Raw genomic sequence first — 23128 nt, 5'->3', positions numbered from 1 at the left:
ATTGTTGGCCATAAAGGGAAAAGTTGCACAAGTTCTAAAAAGAGATCAAAGCCTGGGCCAGATCCTCAATTAAAATCAAATGAATTACATCCATGTACATCAGCAGTATTTTATAGAGTGCAAAAGACTTTGTGTCAGAGTTAAGTGACAAACCACCACTGCTGTGACTGCAATTCTAACTGTTCTTGTCCAAAATATTCAAGAGCTCAGTTGAAGAAAAGAATAAAAAAGAACCCATGGAGGTGTTGATTTCATGTGTTGTCTGAGTTCTTTACAAAATACACCCTCTTCTTGCCTTCAGGAAAAATGAAAAATAATAGATAGTGACAATGGACACTTAAAACCAATCTATATATCCTCATAAGTAACTTCACCCACAAGCAGAAATAAAACCTGTGTGTGAGAGTATAGTAATGTGCAACATTTGTGTTTAGCAATTCCTAGGGTTTTGTGATAAGATATTTGATGATCTTGGAAAAGGGTTTGTTTCTTTTTTCTGAAGTTAAACAAAGGAAACCAGCTAAACAATGCCTTAACTAAAGTCACACCCCTGAAGGGTAAATTGTTTCGTTCTCCTAACAATGAAAAAATTCTATGATTCTTCCTGCTTTATCGTTAATTTGGTAATGGTCTGTTTTTCATATACATGTGCTGCATCGTAATACATTCCTTTTTAAGCAACCAGGCTCAAACAGTGGAAAAAAGACTAAACAAAAAAACCTTCAGGTTTTAAGTTTGTAAGTGGAAGGAAAGGATAATAGGTTGCCCAGAGCAGTAGGAAACTGAAAATATCAACTTTACATGGTTGACTTACTGTGATTTACAGGGGTTTTTTTGTCAAATAATCCCATGGTGTACAAAAAATTCTTTTCTGGTCTGTTCGGACACAAATCGAGGAAAAACTTTGAAAAGGACTAAGAACAAGGGAGGATACTGTATGAAGGGCAACTAAGAAAAACTATCAAAACAAGAGTAAAGCAAAAAGGAATAAAACGGGCTTTATACAGTCCATATGGATTAAGACGCACTTATTTGTAATTCTGAATAACAGAAATTAATGCTGGAAACATTTGCTGAACTATATTTGCACTTTTTCTTGTAAAGGTCAAAGAGGTGTATAATGGTTTTGCAAAGAGAAAAAAGTAATAGTAATAAGGTCTATTACTTACTATACTTGCTCTGTAACACTAAACGAAAGAGCAATGAACTGTACCTTTGGAAACTCTAAGGAATTGCCTTTTATAGCTGAAAGGTCAAAAAAGAATTTGGAAGAGCAGCTATTAAGTTACACGGTCTTTATGTATCGTTCACAGTTTGCCAGTGAATTTACAGAAACTTCTATGCTGGGTAACAGAGATACGGCTTGTTCCCTTTCAGCATTTAAGTAGGAGAAGAGGAGAACACAATCCCTTATGCATATAATCTTCCTCCCTAACACACACAGTCTTTCAAGCGTTTTTCCTTGCTATTCTATGTGTCTGTACCTATTCAAAACGAACACAAGCCTATTTCATAAGCGCTTCCCCGTTCCTCTTGCAAGGCCAAAGCTGGCACGAGCGCAAACACGCAGCAGAGTTGGGTTAGGGCAGCTGACAAGTATGCGGTGGCTGTCCCATCCCTTATGACTTTTTGCAAAAGCCCTGTCGGTCCATGGGAAAGCTCTCTGAAGTTGAATGAGATGGCAGGAGGGGCGGCGACAAAGGAGCTGCACTGAGAACGTCATCTATTGAAGCTGCACACAGCACGTCGACATTTTGTCTAAGGCCCAGTGTCAGGATACTGTTTCGCTGTGCTGGCCAGGCAGGGACCGCTGCACTCCCTTTCTGCCCAGACAGAGGAGCCTGGAGAACGGAGAAAGTTTTTCTACACCTGGGACACTGAGCCGTTGGGATCTTCAATGTTGCATTCTACAAATTATTGCCTGATGTGTACCCAAGAGCAGTTTCTCTGACCTTCCCCTGCTTTCCGCACAAGGGATGTGAATGAAGTGAAAGCCTCCATGCTTCCTACTTAAACCGAAGTATTAAGATAATGTTCTTCTTTGGATGCTTTATCCAGCTCAGTCCAACACTGTGCTCAAAGCAGGTCCCCCTTGAGTTAGATCAAGTAGCTCAAGGCTGTGTCCAATTGAGTTTTGAACACCTCCAAGGAAGGAGAATCTACAACCCCTCTGGGCAATCTCCTCTGGTGCTTAACTGGTGACAACCATGGTAAAAATTTTTGTTTTGGAAATGTGTTTCATCCTTTCCCTGTACACCCCTGAGAAGAGTCTGACTTAATTTTCTCCTTAACTACCTATTAAGTAGCTGAAGACAGCAATTAGATCCCCCTCTTAGCCTTTTCATGGCTAATTAGTACAGTAGTTTTAACTTTTATCACTAGGGAGAACACAGTTTTGCACTCAGTGCAGTTCCTACATTTTTGTAATGATAGGATTTTAGGCCTTTCTCAATTTGTAATTAACTATGGACCTATCTGTAAGTAAAAGGATGAGAACATCCTATATTCACGTAATTTCTCTCTTATACATACAAATTATATACATGTCCACAATATATTATTAAACCAGTGAAGAATTACCTAAATTCTCTAAAGATGTCTAAACCAAACTCAAACATTGGTCAGGGAAACCATGAGTGGCAAAGTTGAGCTTTAGCCACAAAAACGGAATTATGTAGCATGTTTAAGCAATAATGAGAATAACATATTTCTAACGTAGTCCTTGCAACCACTCCCCAAATTTTGAACAAAGCACGTCTTCATTAACAGGAAACTGGTGAATCCATGCTTAGCAAATGCATCTTTGAATCAGCTGCTGACGGAGCTACACGTGACCTCTCTGCAAATCTCCAGCAAGTTTGATGTTCTAAATCAGAGAAATTAATTGTGCAACTAATAATTGCACAATTAATGTGTCAATACCTTTTGAGTAGGGCAGCTACAGAGAAGAGCAAAGGGCTTTTATCTTAGATCCAGAATGCTCTATATTATCAAAGTACATAAGAGAAACATAGGTGAATTAGAGAAAAAAAAGGCAGAAAGAATGATATCCCATTGACATCTTAGGGCCAAATGAACACGGAGAAAGCAAAAAGGAAGAATTTCTTTGTTGACTAGAGATGCCTCCAGAAGCCATCTCTGAAGACCTGAGTACGAATAGTTCTTCAAGGCATGGCAAGCCCTGAAAGGGACTGGAAACGTCAGTAAGCAGCATGCTCTGGCAGAGATGTTGAAAGAGCCAAGAGGGATCCTCACTGTGTGTGTTTTGGTATCTTTCTCATTGTAACTAAGTACCATTATAGAGAAAACAAACTTATTTTTATACATGTATACCAAGCACACCAATCTTTGAATGCTAAAACTATTAACCGAGAGCGGACTGGCAAATTCCCACAACATCTTGTCCCCAGCAGACTTGTGGGCTCCCAAGAGTTTGAAGGAAATGCAGTGCAGAGTTGCAAGAACTTAATGGGAGGCAAATAATACTAATTTTGTACAGGCAGTGAGATCACCCACTCTGCAAGCTCCAAGACAAGAAAGAGAGAAAATCATCACAGAGACTCTTCACAGTATGATTTAAGTCAAAGTTGATACCAAAATAAATCTTTGAGGACAATATTGTTGCACTCAACTTAGACATATGAATTAATAAACCAGAGAAGCTGCTGTCAGTCACCTTTCATGGTAAACGGCCAAGGGAAAAGACTTGTAAGGTTATTAATATTTCACAGTATTGTAACACTAAATGTGGTATATATTAAATATGAAAGTAGCACTGAATTTCCCACTTTCTTTAGGAAAATACACTACACAATGTTTTCAACACACAGGAAAATACAGGCATTGTTTGTCCCAATATCATTGAAACACTTCTTTTGCCCAGTTGAGAATGCGAATTGGGTTCCCAGGAGAAATTTCTATTTTTCTCTATCACCTGTTTCCTCAGTATCCAAGTAACTAGCAAAAAAGAATACTGAAAACACAGCAAGAGAAATTGAAGATCCCTAAGGAAAAGAGACAGGAGTTTCTGTCAAGGATCAAGAGGGGATTAAATATATACAGTCAGTTAGAGGGAATGATTCTGGGAGAAGAGATTTACTAGAAAATAAAATTGCCTCACAGTTGAAGACACTGGAAAGTCTGCAAACCTAATATTGAGGAAGAAGATGAGGAGCAGTCAGACTTTCCCACCCTGTCACAGGGAGCACTTAGCTTATTTTTCTTGTCTCAAAGAACTCTCGCTGTACAGTGAGACTTCTGTTCTTGGGAGATAAACAGTAAAGTATTATAGGTGACAACAGCCATTTTCACAGATCAAGAGGCAATATTATCGATACCATGGAAATAAAATCCACGGTAACTCCTGTTTGTTGCCTGATGATTAAGGCTCCAGAGAGGATTTTTTTTCTTTTGTTTTGTTCTGTTCTGGTGTTAGTTTTCTAAAGCAGTAAGGGAATAAGATCCTTTCAGACAGGGATAAGGGATTAGTGTATCTCACTGATGATTCAGGGTCAAACCTGGCAGTGTAACTGCTGAGACGGTTCTCAGCAGTAATGAGGAAGCTGTCTGAAAAAAGGAAAAGAAGGATTCAATATCATTGGCCACAGCAAACCGTGTTACTACTTCAAAAACTTCAAGTTACTGACAATAAAGAGAGTGAAGAAAGAGACTGAGCGGGACATTTGCCTTACCTGCTGTGAAAGGCAATCAAGCCCAGTCCAACTCGCCCAGCTTTTTGTGCCAAGCTGTAACAGGCCCCAAAACATCTTTTACTCAAACTATGTAAAAACTGAATCTATTTTTTTCTGGTGAGCTGGGAGGATGGGGGCGGAGGGAGAACCACAACAAATACCTTAGCAAAAGAGGGCCAGCGCCATGCAGCTGAGGGAGAGGTTTGGCACGGGCACCGCTACTCAAACAAAGGATAACGGGAGCAACCCTGGAGGACCTCCTGCCGCCCCAGCCCTGCAAAACTGCAGCATTCCTCTCTTCCCTTCCTCAAGCCTCCAGTGAATACGACTCTGTTTCAAAAGTACGTGGGCCTGTCAGGCTGCAGACTCAGCCCAAATCTGAGCAGCTGCACTCCCTCCACAGCTTTCAGCCTCCAGTGCAGAAGGTGGATGTGTCCCACCCCACAGAGCCGCGGCTGGGGCAGACACCTGAAGGCATCACCTGGAAGAGCACAGGTGCCTCCCAGAGACTCCTCCTAGTCTATGGAGGCATCTCCTCTGAGCTTCAGTGAGAACAAACAAGCTCAAAGCAACCCCTGCCTATCCACAAACCCAGCTAAAGTCAAAGATGTGTAATAGAAGTGTCCCAATTGGGTACAAAAACTAAATTGGAACTAGGTACATTACAAGTGAGGTCTAAATTAACTTAGGCCGTGATTAATTGGACCTATCACAATTTATGCATAATCTGTAATTTATGCCATGCTGCATCAACCAATCACATGGTTTATTCTACACACAGAACAAGATGATTTAGATTATAGGAGACATACTGAAGTGACACAAAGCAGACCTGTGGTGGAGGGAAGGGGGAGAGAACTGGAAAGGGCTCTGAGTGAGAAACCTGTGTTTGCTCATCCTTGGTATCACGCTCACTTTGTGAAAGCTGTAACTCCAGCAACAAGGTCTTGCAAACCTACCTGCCAGCCAGTGTGAGAAGACATGGTGACACAAAGATGCAGATTGGAAGTAAAGACTGTTTAAATAACCCCCCGTATCGGCTATTCCTACTCATATTGCTTTAGGGTTTTCTCCAACTTACATTCTCATGCATGCTCCTTGCAGTCACGCATTATGGTGGCACAGCTCTGTGGCTGCCACGCATCTCAGGTCCTCCCGTGAATCCTCTCCAGCTGTGTACTGGCTGATTGGTTCCCTCCCTCTGCTCCACATCCCTGTGTGGCTTCATACCACCTTCCCATTTCTGCTTTTCCACCAGTTCCTACTGTCTCCAACAGGCCTCTACTCTTCAGGCATTTACCATAATATTCGTATCATCAAAACAAATGTTAATTGTACAATTTATAAAACAAATTATTAGAATTGTTTTGTAAATATATAAATACGTTTCTTTTCTTTAGGTGTGAGAAGATGTGAATGCATGAATAAATGACCAAGCAAAGCAGAGGCCTAGGTGCCTCGTTAGTGTTTAGACTGCATTGGCAGCTGGATCCTCTCCTCTCAGCAACTCTGTCTCCATAGAGAAATCTCATGGCAGAAGGGTTCTGTGCATAAGGAAAGCTAGGGTACTAACTGCTTTAGTCCCGGAAACAAGGGATTCACTCATTTTCTGGTACAATACTGACTAGCTTACAGCACTGGCATTTTTGTCTGTTAAAAATGATAATGATATTGTTAATAGTTAGGGCCCCATAAGAGGGTTTCTCTGCATGAAGTCAGGCTTGAGTGTTACACTTAATCTGCAGTTAGATTTTAAATTGCATTTATATTATAGCTTAATTGAAGTGTGCATACAGTTTCCCACAAATAGTACTTTCTGTTGTTATACTATATCAATAATTATAACGATTTATACATTAGTTCAATTTAGATTATGTGAGAGTTAGATTAAGAATGCTTTTGAATTACAGTGGAGTCAACTGTATAGTAGCGTATACCAACTTGTGGTTATTTCCCTTTTTTCCCCTCATATACACCCTTTTAGAAAGACTGCCTCTAATTGATACATGGGTGCAGGAACCGATATGCATCTTGTTAATGAGTAATGCTGGAATTATTAAAATAATTCCTCTTCATTCCCTTCCCTATCATGTTATCAAGGACCCTGTGATATGCTTCAGAATAACTAGATCTTTTGACAACTGCTGTCATAGCTAATAACTGTCACAACCGTCATATAAGGTGTTTGAAGTTTCCTAGACTCACTTTTAGGACTTTCCTCTTTCTAACGTCTTTGATTGTTTCCAGCTATGAGTTCAGCCCTCAGCACAGCAATGACGACTTCTCTCTTCATACAGAAAATATGTTCTTCCTCTCTTCTGACAATCTAATTTCAGTATTCAAGTTCATCAACTAAAAAATAACCAGGCTTTTGTTTACAATAATTACAAATTCATAATCCCATCTGGGCCTCCGAATTTTGCACAGCATATTGGTGATTAATATCCAATTAATGCTTGTAGACCCATTGACTGTGTTACATATCTACAAAGCAAACTGGTGGCACGTTCACTTTTATTTCAAAATGCATGCTGCAGACAATACGGAATAGCAAGTACACTGCAAACTCTTAGCATATTCTGAACTCAGGTACAACAACTCCCAGGAACGTATTCTCACCAAAAAACTTGAAAATTAAAAAAATCCAGGGATTTTTACCATGTAGAAAATACAGAATTACATCATTATAGAAAAAAATAATAAATCACTGGTGTTTATTAGAAGGCGGCCTCAGGGTTTATCTGTAGACCAAGAAATAGGCTACAGAGGATGCAAATTAGAATATAAAGCATTACAATAAAATAAAATAGAGAGGATGCAAATTTATATGCTGTAAAACTGAAATAGAATAATTTTCAAAGAAGTGGGATTACCTTAAGGAATCATGGAAGCCATGTCACAAAAGGTACATTTTCCTTCTGGCTCAAAAATACTCTCTGTCTTAATGAAAAGCTGTTACATTGAAGTACATCTTATACGTTTCCAAATCAAGAGTCCTCAGGTTTCCAATAGGTTCCCAACTGGGAGCCCTTCCCACTAGAATGGGACTGAATGACTTCTGATTATAAGCCAACATTTCAAATATCTCACTTCAAACATCTTATGCTAAATTTCAAAAAAATTCAAGTAAAATAACACCAAATAAACTGACTTTGAGAAGACCGTGGTATCAGGCAGACAGCATTTATTTGCGCTACAAATTCATATAATTGCAAGCTATGCTATTTAACACTTTAAGAAGCAGCCAATTCTTTCTTTGCTGAACTTTAACAAGTGAATATATATTTAAAAATAGGGCTTATAACTTAGGCGGCACAAAAAAAATACGTTCTGGAAAAATAATTAACATTTTTTATTACATTTTTTGTTTGTTACTCGAAAATAATCAGGAAATATACTGAAATTATCATCATAACAGAAGATGATAACGAAAACTACCAAAAGACAAGACAGATAAAGATGCAACAAACAGAATTTATCTACATCTAAAGGATTAAAGTAGCAAAGTTAACCACGCTTCTTCTATGGGAGAGATACACTGACTGTACACTGGATAACAGCATTTGTTTGGAAGGCAACAACCATTTTAAAGGACTTTGATTTCCTTTTTTAATTAAAGATATCAGAACTAAAATCTCAACATGCTTATACCTATTTAAACTAAAGGTCTTTCAGGCTTTTTATGCATTTTTGCACTCAGAGTAAATTGGCAATGAGTCTTCAAAGTAATAACCATGTTTTTACAGAATGGGGATTAAATAATTTACTATACCACCTAAGACACTTTGCTAACTTCTAATTTTTAATCAACTGTCAAAAAATTTACTGATACTACTGCAGGTTTGGTGTTATGTATTTAATGGATTGTGAACTTGGGCAGACTTTGAACAAATAATGGACACTCTACACTAAATATTAATTTCATTAGATGGGGTTACAGTTACAGTAAAAGGATGTTCAGAGAAGCTAGAGAGTTCAAGTGAATACATCCTTACAGACTAGGTCTAAGTTGATTTGTGGCTAGTTTATAATATGGGCACACAGGAAAATATGCACAGTTTTGATGTTTGTGTGCATGCCACACAAAAAACTGTCATCGAAAGAGACATCAAATGTCTCTTTCCGGCCACCCTCCACACTAGTCAGAAACACTGCTGGCAAACAAAAGCACTGCGAGGTGGCTGTTGATTATTTGAGAAAGGTCTTTGTGATTGTAGGAGGTTCCTGAGGCCTGGGAAGAAAGCAAATGGCGCTCATTTTCGAGAAGAGCAAGGAGGGGTATCTGGATAACCTGGCAAGGTGATGGAGCAAATCTTCTTAGAAACCTGTAAACCGTCCTCAAAACCATTTCCCAACATACGAAGGACAAAAAGGTGCCTGGGAGTAGTCAGCATAGGTTTACAAAGGGGAAATGATGCCTGAGCAACGTGACAGCCTTTCACAAAGAGGCGACTGGGGGGAGAGCAGTGGGCGTTGTTTATCCTGACTTTAGGAAGGCTTTCAACACTGTGTCCCATAACATTCTCATAAAAAACTGTATGGACTAGGTAAGTGGACAGTGAGTTGCACTGAAAACTAGCTGAATGGCTGGGCTCAAAGGTTGGGACTAGTCGCACAAAGTCCAGCTGGAGATCTGACAGGAGCCTCATGCAGGTCAACAAGTTTAAGTGCAAAGTCCTGCGCATGGGGAGGAACCACCCCATGAACCAGTATACGCTGGGGATCTACCATCTGGAAAGGTCCTGGTGGACACCAAGTTGGGCATGCGCCAGCAGTGTGCCCTTGTGGCAGAGAAGGCTAATAGTATTCTGGGCTGCATTAGGCAGAGTGTCGCCAACAGGTCAAGGGAGGTGATCCTTCCTCTGTACTCAACCCTGGTCAAAAAAAGCTGGAGTGCTGAGTCCAGTGCTGGGCCTCCTGGTATGAGAGAAACATGGACATACTGGAGCAAAGCCATCAAAGGGTCACAAAAATCATCAAGTGATTGGACCAACTCTCAGATGAGGAAAGGTTGAGAGACCTGAGGCTGCTCAGCTGGAAGCTGAGAAGGCTCAGGGGGATCTTATCAATAACTATAAATACTCAATGGGAGGGAGCAGAGAAGATGGAGCTAGACTCTTCTCTTTGGTGCCCACTGACAGGATGAGAAACAATGGGCATAAATTGAAATAGAGGAAATTCCATAGCAACATAGGAAGAAAAAAGAAAATAGCGTGAGGATGGTCAGATGCTGGAAAAGGCTGTCCAGAGAGTTGTGGAGTCTCCGTCCTTGGGGATATTTAAAATCCAAATCGACATTGCCCTGAGCAGCCTGCTATCGCTGACTGTGCTCTGAGCAGGGAATCAAAGTAGATGATCTCCAGAGGCGCCTTCCAACCTCAGCTGCTCTGTGAGTCTGTGAAATTTCATCAGTTTATAGGCTGAGCAACAGTTTCTGGAAACACTCCAAGACAGGCACAACACCTCTTAGGAACTCATAGTCCATCAAAAAAAACCTCTATGGACTGACTTATTGCACCAGGAAAAAAATGGATTCCTTGGTTACTATTTAGGGCTAAGACATTTTTCACTTTCTAGATAAGAATTTCCCAGATGAGAAGCAATAAACCTTTGTGTCTACAGTAGGTAGGTTTAGGGAAAAAACTCTGGCTGCATTTGGAACAAGTCCTTGTTTGAACGTCCTCCTTCGAGTTAAAGGGAGGATTACTGGTCAAGTAAACTTTGCTTCACATTGGCCTGCAACACATCAAGAGCAAAATGAATCAATTCAGCAGTAGCAGCAGCTGGGAAGACTTGGCAAAATGACTGTTAAGTCAGCTTAAGATAATATGCAAAAATTAGCAAGCCTTCTTGGAGGAGGAAAGGGCTTATTTAAACTAGTTAAAGCAGTACAGCAATGGATGTGCATGACTCAGAGAAAAGGGAAGGTGGCAAAAGAACTAAAGAGAAAATAAGGGAGCTGACAGCGGTATCAGTAGAAAGAGTTTGGGCTTCACAATTCAGCTGCTATTCCCTACGAAAAATGGGCTTTTCCTTGCAAGACGAAAGGGTGAACATTCACCATCATTCAGTTTGTTTCAAAACATAAAATATTTCCAATTATGTTTTTTAGCTGTAAGAGTTGAAAAACACTATTAAATTACTAAATGTGCTAAAATTAGCAGTAATTCTGAATTGATTCTGAATAGACATGCCTTGTTTTGAACAGGAAATAGAGATGGAGAACATAATCCAATAGATTTCCTTTCCCAAGGCAAAAATGCGCTCCAACTTAGATTCTCTAAAGCTTTACGTGAATCAGGTAATCAGGTCAGAAACACCACTTCACTGGGGATATCTTTTACTCCTAACAGAGGAATTTGCTACAATTAAGTACAAATTCAACTTACATGCTCTCTAGAAAGACAGAGGGAATGACTGTAGCAACATCTTTTAAATCTACACTAGTATCACTGAGCCGTCCTGTATGCAAGGATGCAGATGCCATGGAACTTTAAACAATTAAAGGAAAAAATTAAAATTCAGATTTGTGATGATTTTGTATGCTTATAAAGCTTTTTTTCCATTAAATGTTATACACTCTACTGTTAGATAACTGCTCCCGAAATTCACCATTTATTTCACAGTTTTAAGTTTCCCTCCTTGCCCTTGTTAGAGCTTTCAGAACTGTTTTATTTAATTATTAGGAAGAACATAAGAGACAGAATGAACCCTATAGCGTGCTTGTCCTTTACAGACTACTATAAAAGGAATTGTTCTCATGTTGGCGAGAAAACAAGAATTCCTTTTTGTGAAAAGTTACTTGGCTTCACCTTTGGTTTCCATTCAACATCCTTTGCAACTGAAGCTTTCTCGTCTGTAAACAGAGAATATAAGCAGAGCAAACACTTTAATCTGGAACTTCTGCATTTTTAGAGAGTGAGTAACCATCAGTTGACCAAGCATTTATAAATGTGTCCTTAGAGTTTAGTGTAAAAATATACTGATTTCTATTTTCAGCATCGTTTGCGGGGCTTAGAAGGGTGGGGCAGGGTATAAGCATAAAATATGTGCTAAATCACATGATAAGAGAAGGCTGAGAGTAAATAAAGTCAGATGATTAAAAGAAATATTTTTGTCCCACTGAAATCTAGCGCAAAGTATTAATTCCTTCTGGGCTGCTAACAGTCTTTGCTGAAAGCAACAACAACAAAAAAGAATAAACCAAGTTTGTTCGAATTAGTAAGGCTGTACGTGTCATGTCCACAAATTCAGCATCAGTCCATCATGGGTTGGTATCTTCTGAGTTTCTTCTGCCCCTTTGTTTTGATGGGCAGTTTTAATAAGCCCCTTTTAAGCTGGACAGGATCACTGTCTCCAAGGTAGTCCCACCTGGGTCTCTCCACAGCAAGGAGCAGCTCTGTCCCTCTTGCTCCCTCCAGCCCCAAACAGATGTCCTCACGCTTTCCTTTCTTATGAGTTCATCAGCTCTGGGGTGGGTTAGACAGCCAGCAAGGGCTGGGGGGCTGCCTCATAGTTTCCAAGACCAAGAATGCCACAGGATAGCTTTATGTCTAACTGCATGTTTCTCCATATTGAAGAAACGTGCACAAACCTTCTCAGTTATTCCCATCTCAGCATCAGCCATTTACATCAGAATGTGTTGCGGGCTTCTGTCCGCTTATTTACAGCATCCATCATCCAGGAACTTCACGAGGTGCTCTTTAACACCTCCAATAATGCTAACTATATAATGTTATTAACCTTTTAGAAAATACAGTGCCTGCATTAATTTTCCACCACCTCAGCAACAGCTGGGAAGCTCTAAGCTTTGTTCAGAGAGAAATAATTCATGGATAGTCTTTTCCAAAAAAACACTTTATATTAAAAAAAAAAAAACAATGGGAGAGCAAGGTGAAGGGAACTTTTGAAGTATTTGTGTGTGACAAGAGCAGGAAGAGGGTTGTAAAGGAGGACAGATGGACAGAGAACTCAGAGTTCTCCACAAATCTTTTGATATATACAGCATCAGCAGAGTGCTAGACGGGTCAAAGTAGTAATAGGTCTCGCTACAGAAACGTTTCTTATAAGAAGCTTGTACCTGGTTAGGACCAATAAGGAAATCCTTCCTTCTTTCCTCTTTCCCTTCCCCCTCGGCCCTTTGGTTTTCCTCCCCCTCTCCTGCCACTGCAGTCCATGACCTTCACAAGAAAACACTTCTGCTTTGATAACAGGCTGCAAACCTCCAAGGACTGGCACTGCTTTCTGGGAGAGAAAACTGTTGCCTCGCTCGGAATCCAATCAAAACCTGAACGTACCAAGTGAAAAATAAACCAAGGACATCATTATTCCATCTCATTGTGATTTGGCTTGCCTTCAAATCTCATACCCTGTATATCTGAAATAGCAGCAACGCCTCCATTAGCTGAGCCTTCCAACACTTTAATCAAAGTATCTTTCAGAATAAAAAGGCAGAAATGTCAAATTCCAATCACCCTTTAAATTCCTTCGATTCTCTGTGCTATGCAAAATTAAAAGTCTGACCCGGGGACAATTTCCCGTAAAAACCAGCGTGCATGCGTGCAGACACTCAGCCACGTGGGCGGGCGCCAATTTTAGAACATGGCAAGCACCGGTGGGGCGACGGGGAAGCTCCCCCGTGGGCTTTCCTAGCTCACGGGCACGCTCCTGCAGTCAGCATAATTGACTTTTCACAAGTGATAACAACTTCCACACTTTATAAGAAGTATAGGTTATAAGGCGTCTAGCGGAACAATGCCACGTACCTAGTCCAGCACACATTACAAGTAAATTTTTGCCCATTATTTTTCTAAGATGACATTAAGACTATCAAATACTGGTTTTGCTGTTTTTACTGGGACGCTTCTGGAGGGTGAGACCCACAAGTTTCTGAGAGTTATACTGAGAGCCAGAGGAATAAAGTGGTTAAAAGGAACAGGCACAAAGGGTTTGATTAGCCTGTCTATAACTCTCTCTCTCTCGTTCTGTGCTGCTCATAATCCCACCAGGTCTCCAGGGATCTTCCAAAATCTTATAGTAGGCAAGGTATAGGCAAGGTAAGAAAAATGTGATATTCTGGGTCCCTGCTGAGGTCATCTCTACACACTGAAGAGTTTTAAGCTTTTTTAAAAAAAGGAATCCTTTAGATCACCATTAGAATACTTCATAGAAAAATACTGCAGAAAACAAAACCACCCTTAGGACTAACATACTTCTGTAATGCTTTCTATGAGGAAACTTTTACTACTGCATATTTTTTATGACTAGAATTATGCTAATTTTTATCTTTCTAAGATGATAATCCTTTAAAAATGTTTTAAGAAAGAAATTATGTGTAATTGTGCCATCTTAATTATTATCTTTTATGAACATATTCAAAATTACAAGAATATATGCTTTTGCTTACATAATACTGTGTCTTTCTTCTACATATACTTGCAATACTTACAAACTATATTTCTTCTTTAGGAATAAAAAACTATGCAACTGATAAAAATTTAATCATATAGATACGGATTATTTAGAAAAAGCAGAATTGGAGAGAGAAAGGATGAGGAAACCTCCTAAGTATTATCAGCCTCATGCTCTAAATAGTACCCAAAGATTAAAATAGGTTTTGCGACCAGAACCAAGGAAGATTATGACTTTTTTAAAATCCACCCTATCTGTCCTTCAAAACACATTAAAAATGTTCTGATTTGTTGCACGTGTGGCAAGTAACCTAGAAGGGAAGTCTCTGGTCTCTGCAGCGAGTACTCCGAACCCAAATAAACAACTCCTTTGCTCCACGTGTGTTTTTCTGGGAAGATGAAGGAGTGTGTTCCCTGGCGCAGCCCAGCTGGCAAGCCGTTCTGCGAAGCCACACTCCACTAACCATTATTTCTGCTTTCCACAAAGCTCTGTCTTTGATAAGGCACAATTATTTAAAATTCCCGGTGCTGTTCTGCTTCCCCTGACAGCGATATGGTATTATCGCAAATGCATCCTCCTCGACAGCAACGTGATGCTATAAAGTTCCGCTAAATTTATCGAGGAGTCTTTTTCCAACAGTTAGCTGTAACACAGTACAATGGTTATCCTCCTAAATGATAATTAAGCTTTGGGGTAACATTTAATTGAAAATGTACTGTGAAAATCAACAAGTCAGCCTTTTCAAATCAAGGCTGCTTGGTTCACAATCCCGTTCAATGTGATTTTGTCTAACAGTAATCCATGACAAAAATATATGAGCTTAATCCTGTTCCCTCTGGCAATCATTTAAAAACGCTTAACCCCTTGGACAGTTCTGAGGATCAAATAATTTCACAGTATTAGTCAAGGGTTAACCTTTTTCTACAAATATTGTACCTTTTCAGTTGCAAATAACTCTATCTGATTTGGAACTATATTCTGTTAGTAATATAATTGAATCTTTTCCTTCGAAAAAAAAAATTTTAAAAGTGAGTGGGTTAATTTTCATGGGATCATCAGTTTTGTACATAACATGCTGCCAGACTACTGTTCCTTGAATGCGGTCCCCTGCTCAATAACCATGCTGGAATGAGCCACATCCAGCTGCAATGCCCATGGGCAGCCTGGAGACCAGGGGCAAGGGAGCAGACACTAGATCATAGACTCATAGAACTTTCATAGTTGGAAAGGACCTTTGAGATCATCGAGTCCAACCATACACACACAAAAAAACCCAAAGCCCTACAGTCTCTGCCACTAGAGCATGCCCTGAAGTGCCAAATCTACACGTTTCTTAAACACCTCTAGGGATGGTGACTCAACCACCTCCCTGGGCAGGCTGTTCCAGCTCCTGACCGCTCTTTCAGTAAAGTAATTCTTCCTCATATCTAATCTAACCCTCCCCTGCTTCAACTTCAGACCATCTCCTCTGGTCCTGTCATTATTCACCTGGGAGAAGAGGCCAACACCCACCTCTCTGCAACCTCCTTTCAGGTAGTTGTAGAGGGCAATGAGGTCTCCCCTCAGCCTCCTCTTCTCCAAGCTAAACATGCCCAGCTCCCTCAGCCTCTCCTCACATGACCTGGTCTCCAGACCCCTCACCAGCCTGGTAGCTCTCCTCTGGACATGCTCCAGCACTTCAATGTCCATCTTGTACAGAGGGGCCCAGAACTGAACACAGTACTCGAGGTGAGGCCTCACCAGTGCCGAGTACAGAGGCATGATTGCTTCCCTACTCCTGCTGGCCATGCTATCCCTGATACAAGCCAGAATGCTGTTGGCCTTCTTGGCCACCTGGGCCCACTGCTGGCTCATGTTAAGCTGGCCGTGCACCAGCACCCCCAGGTCCTTTCCTGCTGGGCAGCTTTCCAGCCACTCTTCCCCAAGCCTGTAGCGTTGTTTGGGGTTGTTGTGACCAAAATGCAGGACCAAGACACCTGGCCTTATTGAACCTCATACAGTTGGCCTTGGCCCATCGATCCAGCCTGTCCAGGTCCCTCTGTAGAGCCTTCCTACCCTCAAGCAGATCAACACTCCCACCTAGTTTGGTGTCATCTGCAAACTGCAGATGAGGGTGCACTCAATCCCCTCATCCAGATTATTGATAAAGATATTAAACAAAACCGGCCCCAAAACTGAGCCCTGAGGGACACCACTGGTGACTGTCCGCCAAGAGGATTTCACCCCATTAATCATAACTCTCTGGGCACGGCCATCCAGCCAGTTTTTAACCCAGTGAAGAGTACACTTGTCTATGCCATGATTCGCCAGCTTCTCCAGGAGCAGGCAGGATGAAGAACCCTCCTGCCCTGGCTGGGGAGGGACTTTACAAGCATCCAAGATCCAAAGAAATTTGCTGCCATCCTCCTCCTATCTCACCGAGTTGTCTTAGGCCACAGCATATCACGCAGCCCAACAGGAGGGACTCTGTCACATGAAGGGGCTGGTGCTGCCAACCCAGCGCTCCCCCCAAGGTGTGTGTGCATCACCAGGCTCAGTTCGGAAGAGCTTGAGAGTGACCCCAGTGCCCCGCACACCCACTGAGATCTTCTGCCTGCCAGCCAAACCTAGCCATGCATCTCTGAGTTCAGCTTCCTCCCAAAGGGATGTGGGTTGTGTCCTCTGGGATGCGTGCCAATTCACAGTAACAAGCGGGAACATCTGGGAACTGGCTCTAGAAATGCACTTCTGACCTGAGCTAAAGCATGAACCTAGATGGACCCCCACCACAGTAAGGCCATGATAACGGGTAAGAGACGCCTTGTGGCCACCAAATTTCAGGCAGGATTAGCTTCTTTCTCCACTGACTCTGGTTTGATGATTAATTCTATTTTTAGTCGGTACTTTGTGCAAATCCAAGCAGAGAAAGAGGATGCCTGTGTGCAACTGCAAGCAGAATTTGGTTCCATGTCAGACTAAGGATGCAGAAAGAGGATTATATCTGCTAGAAAAAGAAATACAGCATATCATATTGAATACCCTAGGGAGGGTGGCTTCTGAGATAAAGTTCACAGTAATCTCATCTTAATTAAAACAAAATGAAATTTATGGTATCTCATTTCCCTGCCACTTTATTATTTAGGTGTCATTGTCAAAGACTGCAGCAATCTAGGAAGAGACAGTCGCTGCCCCAAGGAGTTTCCAGTCTAACTCAGGCAGAAATAAGCACTGAACAGCTCAGAAAGGAAAGTAAAGCTCTCAGCAGTGAATAAATACCTTATGTTTTCACAAAGGTCATTTTCAGCAGAAGTGAGAGAAAGCAGGAAACAGAAAACTGCTCTACTGCTGTGCCACGGGAGAGAGCAGAAGAGAAAAGGGAAGAGGTGAATGCAGAGGTGGATGGAAGGTTGGAGAAGAGACTTGAAGAAAAGAGAAAGGATGGATTTAAAAAACAATGCAGAGGTCTAAGCAACTGCTGTCACCTCTAAGAGCAAAAAGTTTTCATCCAATGTAGGGAAAGATGCAAAGCAAGCACAGGCAACAAGTAGGAGAAGTGAAATGTCCTGAATGAAGGCTGGGGATAAATTTGAGAGCATTATTTTGGACACACTTTGTCACAAAGTGCAGAGATGGCTTTTCCCTTTTTTATTGAAACACACCTATAAAAAACCTTGACAATATTATACAAAATTATATCGAGAAAAATGCCATGCCCTTTAAAAGAGTGAGGATACAGGTGAGGAAATCAATTCAGCTAAATAATTCCCAAGAAGCACGAGGATAGCTCCCTTTCATTTTAGATATGAACATAGTTACGTGACATAATTTAGCAAGTGATTTAATGGCTCTTGTCATGAATGCTATTCATCTGCTAGATGCAACTCTGGTTTTCTATTCATATTTTTCAAAAGCTTTAACACAGCTATTTTTTTCTTTCTTTCACCTACTACATCTTCAGAGTGCAATTATAACTTTTGAGCTAAGCAGCAAAGATTTTTCCCCCTTACTTAGTAAGCACCTGCCTGGCTTCCTTGAGCACCATCTCCTCCTCAAGGCTGAGGACGAGCAATCTGGGCTGATATTGTGACTCCCCTGGAGTATATAGAAAAACGAAGGCAACAAATCCTCCTTATTCCTCTCCAAAGAGGACTGGTGAATAAGGTCGGGCACTACATGGTTTGCTCTAGAGCGTGCCATCTTCCGACTTGCCAACCAGGAGTAAAACCCCTCAAGAGAAACCCACGACATTTCTTCTTCCCAGCCCCACCCCCAGTGTTTTCAGAAGTGAAGTAATCTGTCTCCTAATTATTTCATACATGATGATGATCTCATTGTTCTACCCCTTCTTGAACTGTCAGATTGTGTCCAATAAGTAAAGGGTCCTATCACTGCAGGACCTCTCCTAGCAGTATAAAACTGTCTGGAAATTTAATAGTTAAGTCTTATTTACTGCACAAGAGAAAACCATTTGAGTTCATCTTGAAAAAAGGGAAAGCAAACTATGGTGTAGGGCTGCACCTGCACTCTGAAATTTTCTGTTTTAAGCTTCTTTCCTGTCAAACGCAACAAAATTGACCATTATTTTCAGGAAGGTTCATCAGAAGTTAGCGAGCATACAGTCCATTATGTGTTATGGGGGAAAATGACAGTGCGCATGTGTTCCCACGGCATTCATGATCAGAAAAATAGAGAAAACCAGGAATTCTATTATTACGCATACACAGGACTAAGCTGAAAGTGGAAGAGTTGAAATAGATTATAAAAGAGGGGGCGGGGACCATAGATTAAGTCTGAATAATACTGACACTTTTTTTTGCCCAGCACAATTTGGTTTGGGAGCCTGGGTGGGGGAAGAAGAAGATCGATCACCTGGGAGCACGGTAGATGGATTTTTAAACTCTCTGTCATTCTTTCATTCTTGGCTCTCTTCATTCTCTTACTCTTGGCATCCTCTGTTCTTCTTATTGCACAGAAAGGAGAGCTTTAAACTAACAAACAAGCTCAAGTCTGGAAAACATGCCTGTTCTTTTCTGGGAAGCGCACGGGAGAGCTCAGCTGCTGCTCACTGAGCAAAACTGACACCCCCTCGCTCGGTTGTTACCAAACAGTTCAGTGGCCAGAGAAGAGCTCTCTTACTCCGTAAGTTAATATTAGGCAGTGAAACTGCACATATCATTAAAGTTCAAAGCAACTGATTAATCCTTTGATGTGTTGCCAAATTATTAGAATAATGACACAATTTTTTTTCAAATGTATTGGTCTGTTCCTCTCAATTCTTTCTTTTTTAACCCCATGCTTTAATAAGTGGCCAACTGCAGGAAGAAAGGGGTTCTTTTTATTCAAAGGAGAGCTGGGAACTGTTTCTGGAGCACTTCTTTTATATATAACGTACAGGATATTACCCCCCTAACAGCGGCAAAAAAATTCTCTTTATTTTTCCCCCCTGGTGCTCTCCTTCTTTAGGCTTGGAAAGTAAACATTTAAAAATGCATGCTGTTAGTGGGCTGCGTAGCACTACACTGCTCTGTCAAAGTGAATATTGTGATAAATTATGTCAGTCTGTTCATACTTACAATCATCTTCCACTTCCTCATACCAAAGCATGTGAGCAGACATGAAATCTCTCCACCAAAAAAAAGAGGAAAAAGAGAACAACAGCAAATATTTCTTGGCAAAGTGTATTCCAACTTTGCTGCTCCGGTAGCTTTTGCCAAATTAGGCTTATCCCTGCATCGCGACAGATGTGTCCCCCCGCACAAGCCCCGGCAGCTCCGGGGAGGAGAGGGCAGAAAGCAGCCCGGTGGGATGCAGCTGCGGGCTGGCTGCCGGCAGGGTCTGTGTCCCGGGCAGGGAGAGGCAGGGATCCTCACTTCCACCCAGCCGGCATGGTAACTAATGCCAGTGCTCTTTGGAGGCCCCTAAATGTTTCAAATTCCAGGACCTGCGCAGAAGCAACGCTCCGTGCTTCCCTCAAAACAAAGTTGATTTCCCATAATAGGACAGCCCATGCTCTCGACATATAAGGCTCTGCGGCCAGGGTGGCATGTGCAGTGGATTTAAATTATGTCTTACGTCTTTCCAAGGAGCACTTAGCACTACGGAGCAGGGTGAAGACATTTACTTCTCCCTTTGTGCAGTTCCCCTGAGAGACCCATGAAACAGATTTTCTCCCTCCCCGGCAAATGACCCCCAGCCTGTCCCCAGACAGGATCGTCGCTTCTTGGGAGAGGAGCAGTAAACCCTCCTGTATTTAGCTGTTCTCTCCCAAAAGCCTAGACTTTTGGGATCGCAAGCTGTCTCCCAAGCAGGGGTAAAAATAAACAAACCCCAGAATAGTGCTGTCACCAAATTCAGTGTGTAAATACTAACAGAGGTTGTGATAAAGCAGCAATAGCTGCTTTAAAAAAAAAAAAAAAAAAAAAAAGGCAAAGCAAGCTATTGACTTACAATTGACCTTTCCACTCCCAACAAAACCCGGCGGTACTGCTGCTATACACAGCCCAGAAACAGCCTGCAGAAGAAGCAGAGGCAGGACGGCAGGACTGCACGCAAGCTGCCTGTCACTGCCTCCTCCTAAAGGCAGGAACATCCTTTCACTCCCAAATCCCTAAAGCTGCTGGTCCCAAACAGGTGGGACCCGGACTCAACGCTCTCCCCCTGCATTCGGTCCCAGGCCTCCTTAGTTTATAAAGGAAGGAAAAGGAGGCATCCACACAGTACTTGGGAACAGGACTGTGGCATTCTCCACCCAAACCCAGATTTTTATAAGGCTGCTTTCTACAGTATATACTTTGTACAGTATACATGGCCTTTAGACATAGATCATAAAGAGTCATGCTATTAACTCATGGCTTCATTTGAAAAAACACTCTTATGCTGTTCATTACTTATTTTTTAAAAGCTATCCCTAAAAAAATGAAATATGTTATTATTCGGTTTTAAAGGTTAAACTGTCTAGTCATGGTGATTGCAAGTTTGTAAGTAAATTCCTGGATTATACAGAAAAATAAACACAAAAATGCTGTGCATAATATACCCTTACAGCAACTGGCATTTTCTACATCGATAGTCAAATTAATACCCCGGAGAACCTGGATGTACAGTACACGCCAACAGACTCCTAAGGATTAATTTGCAGCCCACAGGAACTGCAAGTCATGAACTGATGTAGAAAATAATCTGAAGCAGAGCAGAGCACGCTGTGACAGCAGCAGCATTTTGATTATTTGAGGGAGAAGGAGACTGAGCAAACTCAGGAAAGGAACTGCTTATTGTGCAAAAGTTCTGTTTTAAAATATTTAAGGTCACCCTTGATAGCACATGCTGTCAATAACTGAGGCCCAGTAATGTACTTACAGACTACAAGGGAAAGTTATCTTGAAGGTAGGCGTCTAATGCTAGAACTGCCATCCTCCTGGCTTCCATTCAATTCAAGGTGACTTAAACGTTTTCTTCAAAACTTCCTAGGTGCCTAAATCTCTCTTTCTGAGTATGACCAGAGGGCCTTCATCTCGAAAGAGCTCTGCAGTCTGTTTTACACCTAACTCCAGTCATAATCCACAAAATTCATGTGGTTTATTCATCCTCTCTGACGATGTCTTTGAGACCATCGGAGAAGACCCAGATCAGGGTCTGCAAGAAATACAATGCTACTCATTACTTTCTTCTAAGACATGGCTCAAAGAAGCGTCTGGTGGTAATATTTATAACGGCTTACAAATCAAACAATCCTCCAGATGCAGGAAATCCAGATTTGCTTCCCCTCTTCTTTCTGGGGGAGTTCAAAACTCCTGTGTCTCAAGAGAGCCCCCAGTCCATTCACAGGAGCGCAGAAACCTTCAGCCTAGAAACATTTTCCGTTCCTCCTATTGAAATTCCTCCAGTCAATGGGAAAGGAGTCACAAAATATTGGGCCATAGAGAGAAATAACAAAAGTGAGTGTTCAAATCTACTGTGTTTTTTAGTTGTTTTTGGATTTTTAGGGGTTTTTTTTGTTGTTTTTGTTTGGGGGGGGTGTAAAGCAAATTGAGAGGCTCTTAAAAATCGAATACTATTTTCAGCAGCTATGAATGCTGTAATTGGTTAACACTGAGAAACATCAACTTTACTGAAAAGAAGTTTTATATGTGTCTGTCAGTCCCTACTGGACAGCATGGTGTCATTAATATTGCATGTATAACCTGGAACAGGTTTATCATTTTGACACACCAGGTTTGCCTGTTTATAGGATTTTTGTTTTGGTCTGAACCAGCATTAAAGCTCTAACTCTCTTCAGCAACAGAGAGCAAGTCACAGTGTCTAGTAGATCTATGTCAAATAATTAATGTACGCTCAAAAAATGCAGGTAAGTCAGAGGCCATCTGCCGCCTCCTTCGTTCTAGATGGTGCAAGTGGCAGGCTCTGACCCGCAGCAGCCCTGCTCAGTGCTCTGAGACTACAGAGCCTGTGCTAGAAGAGGAGAAAGGAGCAAGCTTCACGGTCACAGAGAGGTTGGAAAAGGTAGAAAACTTGCAACGATAAAAATCTATATGTTTTTTTAAAAAAATGATTACTGGCAGCTCTAGTTTAATGCTGCCTTCCTCTTCCGCAATCAGTAATGGGTTAAATGAAAAAAAAATGTCATCTTCACTGTAATGGTTAGGGTGATTTTCAGCGACCCAGTAACAAATACTTTGTACAGAGGCTGTTTATTTTCCTGCTTGAGAATTCCTCTCAAAACCCAAGTATTGATAAAGCTGAAAATATCTCCTTTCTAATGGCATGAGCGTGACAGTAATGCAGAGCTGGAGAAAATGCCGAAGAGGCCAGTAGCAATCTGAAAACAAGGCCCAACAATAAACTGCCTGTTCAGGGACCATTTAGGAGATTGGGTTCAGCATACGTCAGCGTGCCCTTAGAGAAGAAATGGATTTCAACATCCAAATTTGGCAGCCCGGTTTATTGTCTCAGCAAACTAAACCAGAGGGAGGTTAAGACTTGAAGATAATGGTCAAACTTTAGACTGGACATGGGAACCAAGTTCTCAGGTCTCTAACTCTTGCCCTCCT

At 41.4% G+C, this 23128-nt stretch overlaps 1 protein-coding gene across 6 annotated transcripts in view; it reads right to left on the bottom strand.

The window, feature by feature from the left end:
- Positions 1-23128, bottom strand: part of DMD (dystrophin) — a 1292219-nt gene that overhangs the window by 1092373 nt on the left and 176718 nt on the right. Inside the window, exon 1 of one of the 6 annotated variants that reach the window (XM_074604134.1) lies at positions 19655-20074. The exons of 4 other annotated variants lie outside the window; for them this stretch is intronic. In XM_074604134.1, coding sequence (XP_074460235.1) covers positions 19655-19697 — 43 coding nt within the window. In that variant the 5' untranslated portion in view covers positions 19698-20074. Of the gene's footprint in view, positions 1-19654; positions 20075-23128 lie in introns of those variants that run through there. One more of the 6 variants, XM_074604161.1, reaches the window with a different exon arrangement.

The sequence above is a fragment of the Larus michahellis genome, chromosome 1 (assembly GCF_964199755.1).
Source record: "Larus michahellis chromosome 1, bLarMic1.1, whole genome shotgun sequence".
NCBI classification, from domain to species: domain Eukaryota; kingdom Metazoa; phylum Chordata; class Aves; order Charadriiformes; family Laridae; genus Larus; species Larus michahellis.
This window is presented reverse-complemented; position numbering and strand designations above follow the sequence as displayed.